This window comes from Crotalus tigris, unplaced genomic scaffold (assembly GCF_016545835.1).
Source record: "Crotalus tigris isolate CLP2741 ecotype Arizona unplaced genomic scaffold, ASM1654583v1 scf7180000017989.1554031673:749699, whole genome shotgun sequence".
NCBI classification, from domain to species: domain Eukaryota; kingdom Metazoa; phylum Chordata; class Lepidosauria; order Squamata; family Viperidae; genus Crotalus; species Crotalus tigris.
Window position 1 is genome coordinate 213,737 of NW_024096759.1, and position 9,203 is coordinate 222,939.

The window sequence follows — 9,203 nt, forward strand, 5'->3', positions numbered from 1 at the left end:
TAAAAAAAAACACAAAGTAGAAAAAAAGATAAAAAACAATAACCCACCACCCACACACCCGCACACAGCCACAGTACACAATTAAATAAGCCATCTGATGGGCTCCATCGCACTCTGGGTTCCCTAGGCCGGCTGGCAAAACCATATCTTCAGGGGCTTCTGAAAGACTGCCAAAGTGGAAGCCAGTCTAATTCCTGCATGGATAATGTTCCAGAGAGAGGGAGCCACCACAGAGAAGGCCCTTTTTCTGGGTCCCAACAGGTGTATCTCCTTAGGGCAGGGGTAGGCAACCTTAGCTCTTTTATGACTCATGGACTTTACCTCCCAGAATTCCTGAGTCAGCTATGCTGACTCAGTCCATGAGTCATAAAAGAGCCGAGGTTGCCTATCCCTGCCTTAGGGGATGGGACCCACAATGTGGTGGGCAGTGGTTAGAATGCACCAGCTTGCTCTAGTGCTGCATTTCTCAAACTTAGCAACTTTAAATCACCTGGACTTCAACTCCCGGAATGCCCTAGCCAACTTTGAGAAACACTGGTCTAGTGAGATGAACATTTTTCAGACAAAGGCTGAAACACATTAATTGCCTGTGAATGGAAACTAATCAAGGAGAAAAGCAACCTAGAACTAAGGAGAAATTTCCAGACAGTTAGAACAATTAATCAGTGGAACAACTTGCCTCCAGAAGTTGTGGGTGCTCCAACACTAGAGGCTTTTAAGAAGAGGTTGTACAGCCATCTGTCTGAAATTGTATAAGGTTTTCTGCCTGAGCAGGGGTTGGACTAGATGACCTCCAAGGTCCCTTCCAATAGAGTATTCTGTTATTCTGTCTTGCAGGTAATTTCGGGTTTTATATGCTATTGGTAGACAACTGTGAAACTAGTATGGCAGAAGATCCCAGACAGGAGTATTCACCTTTTTTTCCTCTCTTTCTGATTTTTTTCTTTTTCTCTTCCCTGACCATTCTTCTTCTGCTGCTGCTTCTCCCTTTCCCTTTCCATCCCTTGCTTGAGTTCAAGTTGTTTGCAGAGACCTTCCAAAATTAGATTGAGGGTTGCTGTTTGAATCACCTTGGCATTTACTGTGGCTGTTATATGGTTTGACATAAGGGTCTTTCCCTGCTACCTAGATAATGAGATACTAGGGATTTGAGTGGAGAACTTCTGCATGCAACTCCACTGAGCAACATTCTTTCTCTACACTACTACAAGTGACCTGCATGGGACTTCCCTTGAAGACTAGCTGGAAGCTGCAATTGATCCAGATTGTGGGGACATGAGCAGTTATGGACACATCACATTATGTTTGTGTTTCACACTCTTTCCACAAGTTTCACTGGCTTCCATATGCTTCTGGATAGAATTAAGGTGCTACCACCTTCAAGGCATGGGGCCAATATATCTGAAGGACCATGTTTCTCCATTTGCTTCTATGTGCTTCATCAGGTCCAACAGGAGGAACACATTCCAATTCCCAGAATATCAGCTAGAAAGACCCAGAAAAGATGTTTTTTTTGGATCACGCATCTGTGCTTTGGAACACCATGACCCCGTTGTTGTCTACCAGATGGGTCTTCGCCACCTGGCGCCAAAGCCAATAAAGACCACCAGACATGAGGAATAGCATTTCCAGTTTCTTTTATTGGAGTATTCCAGCAAAAGGGTCTCAGCAGCTAAAGGAGCCAAGATCTTGAACAATGCACAAGCACAAATTTTATATAGTTATGATTAAGGAAGTCAACACCCTAAGAATCACTCATTGGTTCCTTGACACATGTTTCTTTTCAGGGGTGTCAAACTCAATTTCATTGAGGACCGTATCAGCATTGCAGTTGCCCTTGGGGGGAGGCAGGCAGGTGTGGCCTACTGGGTGGGTGTGGATGGAGTGGGTGTGGCCTATTGGGTGGGCATGGCCAGCTCTACATCGTTCACGTCAAGGGTGCCCGTGGGAGCCTGGGCAGGAGTGGGACAGATCTGAGGGTCTCTGGCAGAAGGGGGTGGGACTGGGGTAAACACCAAGGCATGGTCCATTTTTTTATTCCTCACAAAGGGTGACACTTCCCCAGCATGCACCCAGGGGGCAGGGCCGACGCAGCAGGGGCTGGATCCTCGCTGTTTCTAGACGGCCTTGTGAAGCTAAGACTGAATGTGTTTCAGCATAGATGGCCACCACAAAATTGTACATTGGCTCCCGGCTGGCCTGGACCAGGGCCAAAACAGCGGGGGCCGTTCCCTCCCTGTTTCCAGGATGGCTTCGTGGGCCACATGAAACCATTTTGTGGGCCGCATCTGGCCCCCGGGCCTTGTGTTTGACATGTCTGTTCTACTTCACCCTCCTTCTTCATACATCGCATGTCTACATTAATAAGCTTTCTTATCAAAAGAGGTATGTCTTTTACTACCCTTATCTCCCCGAAAATAAGATCAGGTCTTATATTAATTTTTGTTCCAAAAGACACATTAGGGCTTATTTTCCAATTAGGTCTTATTTTCAGGGAGATATGGTACTAAAGACTGATAATTTTAACCGGGGCTTATTTTGGGGGTGGGGCTTATATTACGAGCATCCTGAAAAATCATGCTAGGGCTTATTTTCCAGTTAGATCTTAGTTTCAGGGAGACAGGGGTATTATAATAAGCTAGAGGTTGCCAAGATTTATATATCTACGTGCCTTAGCTAGCATCCTTCTAGTATGTCCTTCTGACTTGTAACTTTCTTGTTGCTAAGCAGTAGTGTCCTCACCAGTTGTTACACTCCTTGCAGCTTTAACTTTCTGCCTCAGTGATTCCATTAACAAACTTTCCTAATTCCAACCTCAGTCCTTCATTCTGAGTTTGCCAGTCTTTCGGAAAGCTCTTTTTCTGTTTCCCAGGCCCCTTTACCGTCTCTTGTTTAGCCCTCTTCTTTGTTTATCTCCTCTCTAGGTCAAGCTGCTGTTCTCCTTTAGCCGAGATCCTGATCAGTGATGAAAATGGCAACGTGAACAATTTCACCGTGGATTACAACACACAGCCTCCCACCCCAGCCCTGTGAGTTCTGACACACTTGAGTTTCTTTTTTTCTACCGCATGTTTTATTAGTTTATCAAAATATAAAATACAAAGAGAAATTCAAAAAAGGAATAAAAATCTAGGAGGAGGGGGAGGCAGAAGGGGGGAAAACATTTTGTAAAGGGGGAAAAGGAAAGAAAAAGGCATCAACTTCCAATTCTCTTGAGCACAGCAGAAGATAACATTATAACCTCAACTATTTACTTTTACATAGCTGTATGCACTAGCCATTTCTATAACAACGAATCTATCTAATTAGCAAAGACAAAATCAAAGTGTCAGGTTTTTTTTTTCATTGCGAGCCCAAAATCCCGAAGCAATTTCCAAATAGGAACAAAGTTAAACTTATGCTCTTGTTTGGATAAAAGACTTGAATTTCTGAAGGTGCCATATTTGGAATCAGATAACTCAGTGTTTCTCAACCTTGACAATTTTAAGGCATGTAGACTTCAACTCCCAGAATTCCACAGCCAGCATTGCTGGCTGTGGAATTCTGGGAGTTGAAGTCCACATGCCTTAAAATTGTCAAGGCTGAGAAACACTGATAACTGAAGATGCTTAAGGTAGCCTTCACCTGGCACTTTCCAAAATAATTGGGATAACAGATCCCATCATTCCCAACCAGCACCAGTAGGTAGGCTGAGGAAGACTGCATTAAAAACTTACCAGTTTTTTTTTTCTATACCACAACAATGAACAATATATGATCTGCGGATATCAGAGCATCTGCAGCAAACTCCCCCAATTCTTTAATTTAAAAATTAAAAAGGCTCAGAGCCCTAGTAGTCATGCTGTAACACACAGGAGAGATCCTCAACTTTTAGTGTCATCTTTCCTCAAAGCTGAGCATCGCTAGCAACTCCCATTCCCCCTTCTTAAGATTTGGATTCCAGGACCCGTCATCCTGTTCCCACGGTCATGAAATCCAAGCTGCAAATGTCTAACCCTCTTACGACAACCTGTGTTCCTCCTGATGTTTGCAGGTAGTCCTCGATTTAAAACAGGTCATTTGGCGTTCGAAGTTATGACAGAGCCTCTCTCCTCCAAAAAGGTACTTATCTCCCAGATCTGATGTTCCCATCAGTTGAAGTCCACAAGTTCTTAATGTTGCTAAGGATGGAGACCCCTGCTAAAGTAGATAAGTGCCTTTATGTACAAGATATAAAATTCTGGGTTATCTAGAAACGATCAGTGATAAAACCAAGAAAGTATTTAATTAATGTATCTATTTATTAAATTTATATGTCGCCTATCTCACTGTCCAAACTGACTCTGAGCGGCTTACAATGTTAAATATATATAAATAATTATATACATTCCTTCCTTTGGAAAACATTGTTCTAGATATACACTTTAAAATGTTGGTTCCTTGTGGTTGGAATTGACAAACTGGCCGCCATTTTGCTTTATAAACCAGATCTTTGGATTACTGATCACAACCTGCTCGATATTCATTTTCTTATTCTCTGGTGATATATTTGCATCTACATTCCTGAGTGCCTAATATATTATGGTAACTAGCATATGGTCAATACTGGAGTTATTTATAACTTGGTATTTCAACCATCTGTACTGAAATGTGATCTCTGTTACATTAGCTGTGTGGTTTTAGATTAGAGCGAGAAATTAAGATTTGAGTAAAAATTCTGCATCTGGTCTACTCAGGGTCAAGTTTCTTTAGCATTTTGGAACCACTTTTCATCTCCTTCACGCTGCGTTTTCCACCACCCTCAGACAAAAAGACACAATACTTTGATTAAAGGATATTTCAGGCATGGCGATTTAGCTCCTAAGAATTTGGGAACCATATCTTATTTTGCCCATATTATGGATGCTTTTATATTTTAATGCTATAAACTGCCCAGAGTCACTCTGGAAGAGAAATGGGAGATGATAGATAGATAGATAGATAGATAGATAGATAGATAGATAGATAGATAGATAGATAGATAGATAGATAGATAGATGATAGATAGATAGATAGATAGATACACAGACAGACAGACAGACAGACAGACAGATTTCTCTTGAATGATTTTCTACATTATAGAATTAGTTTTGTATTCACACTAAAATTAATCAGGGTTATTCCTGCTTTCTCCATATAATATTAAGTTTCATCAACTTTTTTTTTTCATTTCATGCTTCCTTCCACAATCCCACTGCAATTCTACCAACCACTAGATGTCCAGAAGGCTGAATGCATCATGAGCATCATTGGTACTCTGAGAGATCTTCCGGTTTTCTTCAGTAGCATTTTGAATACTATCCAACCTGAGGGCCCCGTCATCCATCCAGCACTATGTCAATAATCGCTTAATAATAATAATAATAATAATAATAATAATAATAATAGTAAAGTTGGAAGGGACCTTGGAGGTCATCTAGTCCAACCCCCTGCTCAGGCAGGAAACCCTACACCATTTCAGACAAATGGCTGTCCAGTCTCTTCTTAAAAACTTCCTGTGTTGGAGCATTTACTGCTTCTGGAGGCAGGTTGTTCCACTGTTGTCTATCCATCTGGCTTTCTTAGTAGACAACTGGAGCAGTTTATCAGTCCTTCTCCTGTGTGGTGTGAGAGGATGCCTTTGCCCGTTGTCGCTCTCAGGTGATCATCTGCCTGCGGCATCGTCTTATATCATTGCTGCTGACCTGGAGGTGCCTGCTTACTTTCACTGGACAGCTGAAGTGACCTTCACACCTTTGCTGACTTTGTATCAGTGGTGAGATTCAGCCAGTTCTCACCACTTTGGCAGAACCGGTAGCTAATTTTTTTGTTGCCAATGTCCCGAATGGACTTCCGGAAGCGGCATCCACACCAGTTTATACACCATAGTAGTATAAATTGATCTGGACATTAGTCAAGTCAATGGGCAGAACTCAACCCATGTTGAGGAACAGAAACTGCTTCAGAAGGGGCAGTCTACTCTAACCTATCCCTCCAGAAACTGACGCCAACTTTTAAGTTCTAAAAGTGTGCAGAAATATTATTAAATACGTGGATAATATTTAATTGCTTTACTGTAATTTTAATTTAATTAAATTTCAAATTAAATCAATGGTCATTCTTCTCCTCCTTCTTCTTCCTCTTCTTCTTTCTCCTCCTCCTTTCTTTTTCTTCCCCCTCCTCTTCTTCTTCATCATCATCATCTTCTTCATCATCATCATCATTCTCCTTTCCCCCCCTCCTCCTCCCCCTCCTTCTCCATCCCTATTTGTGGGGGAACAGCACTTGTCCATCCATCCAAAGAGCCCAGATGAACAAAAAAAAATATTTTTATCTTTCTCCTATAGAGAGGAGGCAGCTGTCTCAAGCAAATCTGGTAGAATCAGGCAAATCCCAGAGGACCCCACCCTGCAACGTGGCTAGAAAAGCTCCCACAACAGTTGATGCAACAGAGTTCGGTGACAGTCTTTTCCAAATGGAATTTCCTACTCACTCGGCCTATTTATAATTATTAGCATCGGTGTGCTCTCCACACTGAAGCTATCTCAAATCTATAGAACCATAGAAGTTTCACTTTGTAGGGTTCTTCTTGAATGGAACCACTATTAAACTCCTGGTAAATGAAACACAAGAGAGATAATTTACCCCAATCCGATCCCTTAGGAAAGAAAAGCCTTCGACTCCATTTGGGTTAAAGCAAAGGCTTCTTTTACTAAGGATGTTGGTTGTAGTAAAGTCAAGCCAGCTCTGAAATCTACCACGCTCACTAGATACAAAAATAAGGCATAGGTTTGCACACAGCCCATCCTTCTCCCCGTGACCAGTCCTTTTCCAGCCAACCAGAGTTTGCCAACGTATTTTAAGAACTCTTAGAACTTTGTGGGCAATCTGACTATTTCTCAGAGTGCCTGGCTATGGGATGCTGGCACAAACAGGATCCAGCTGCTCTGATCCTTCTCACCTGTCATTCCCCCCCCCTCCCGATTTCCTACCATGTACACACAAAGCTTTGTTGCCCTTTCATCCTTTCTCCTTTCTTTTCCCTTTGATCCTCCCTCCCTCCCCCTTCTTCTTTTGATGGCAAGATGCCTGTGAGGTGCCAAGCCAAACCAGGCAGAGTTGACACAATTTGGTGTAGTGGCCAAGGCACCAAGCTAGGGATCAAGTTCTAGCTCAAGCTAGGGATCACGTTCTAGTCCAACCTTTGGCCAGCTGAGTGACCTTGGGCCAATCAGGAGTAAACTGCTTCCAAACCCATGCCAAGAAAACCGCAGGGGCTTTTCCAGGCAAGTCACCCAGAGTCAAGACGGCCTCAAAGGCACCAAAAACAGACAAAGCACAGCTGTGCTGCCCAACCTTTAAGCAGAGAACATGTGTTAATACCCACATACTAACATACTGGGTAACAGCTGCAGATGGGATTACATCTCCACAGCAGAGGTCAGGGAAGGGGTGGGAATCCCTATGAGAGTTTATAGTTTACATGTGTGAACTACATTAAGAATCAGAGAACTGGATGGCTCACCAGAGTTTAATAAGTGCCCAGTAGATCTGTTATAGGATTGGGAGCCAGAAGAAGAAATGATTGGATCAAAATGATCTGGAGGAGGGGGAATCATGCAAAGAGGATGGAGTTGAAAAGTAAGAAAAACTGCTAGAAGAGACTTTTGCGGGGTTGTTGGTACGGGGTAAATAGGAGAAGGAAAGTGTGTTGGATATGTTCATCACTTCGAGTTACTTGTAAAAATAAAGGTGGGTTATAAATAAAATAAACAAATAAATTAAATAAATAAATATCAAATAGTATTTTTTTGTATGAAGTTAAGGTATTAATACCTTCTTTACATATTAATGCTATATTAGCCTCTATCCAGGCTGCATATATTAGTATCTTTCCAGGCTGTAAAATAGAATGCATCATTTTGTAACAGTTATAATAACTCACCTTCAGAATATTTATAATAAAGAGACTGATAAACCATCAAAAAAAAAAGAAGAAGAATCAGAGAACAGATTCCCTTCCGCTTCCTGGATGCTGCTGGGAAGGCTATTGCCATCATTAAAGATAAAGATTGGCAACAGCAAATGCGGAGCCTTGATTTCTGCAAACTAGAAATGTAACAAAAGTCCACGGTCCCTAGACAGAGGGCAAATGTCCACCACACATCCCTGGGTCAAAACCTCACTCCCAAGTCTTGAGCTGTGTCAGGCTCTATCCAAATACAGCTAATTCTAGGGCTATTTAGTAAGCAAACCAAAAGTACCATCAAGTGTAAAGCTTCATGAGTATCTTGGAGGCCTTTGGAATGGCTTTCAAAATGATTTTTTTTAAATTCAATTCTTTTTATTTCTTTTATTGGGCTTCTAAGCTGCTCCAATAATGCCCACTCTGAGCAGTGTAGACACATATTACCGATATTGCAATAAAACAGTGGCAACCACGGTTCATAAAAATAACAATACATATACAGTAAAAGCACATAACACTGGGACTCAAATCCATTCAACGTCTACAAGGGAATCGGTCAAATGCTTCCACTCATAAGACTTGATGAATCAGCCATATTTCGATGGACTTTATCAAAAACCAGGTTCAGATGCTTGGATAAACACCATTCTGCATGCAACAGCGGCGTCTGCTGGGATTCAAATGAGCCTTATCCCTATTTTTGTATTGGTATAATGTTGTTTTTGTGCGTGTGTGTGTCTGTGTGTCCAAAACGGATACACAAGTTGATAATGTAAGGTTGTTTTCTTCATTCCAGCGAAATAAGCAGAAGGAGCCTGCTGACCTCCATGGCTGGTCTTGTTACAAAGGGAGAAATCATAAAATATATGACTGGATGCTAATAATATGGTTGGTTGTTTAGTTGGTTGGTTGGTTATGTGCCATCAAATCAGTATTGGCTGGATGGAGTCACTGAAGCAGTAGGTGTGAATTTAAATGGACTCCAGAAGATGGTAGAGGACAGGAAGACCTGGAGGAACGTTGTCCATGGGGTCGCGATGGGTCGGACACGACTTCGCAATTAACAACAACAACAATATGGGTAGTCCTCAACTTACAGTTGACCTCAAAATTTCTGCTCCTAAGCAAGACAATTGTTAAGTGAATTTTGCCCCATTTTACAACTTTTCATGCCACAGTTGTAAACATGAATCACTGCAGTTGTTAAGTTGGTAACATGGTTGTTAACTTGAATCTG

General features: G+C 41.9%; 1 protein-coding gene across 1 annotated transcript in view; it reads left to right on the forward strand.

Moving 5' to 3' along the window:
* The window catches only part of LOC120309277, a 35,847-nt gene extending 30,626 nt beyond the window's left edge, over nt 1-5,221 (forward strand). Inside the window, exons 10-11 of the mRNA XM_039346340.1 lie at nt 2,925-3,029; nt 4,034-5,221. Of these exons, the coding sequence (XP_039202274.1) occupies nt 2,925-3,029; nt 4,034-4,037 (109 nt within the window). The 3' untranslated portion in view covers nt 4,038-5,221. The remainder of the gene's footprint in view (nt 1-2,924; nt 3,030-4,033) is intronic.
* The last annotated feature ends 3,982 nt before the right edge of the window (nt 5,222-9,203 follow it).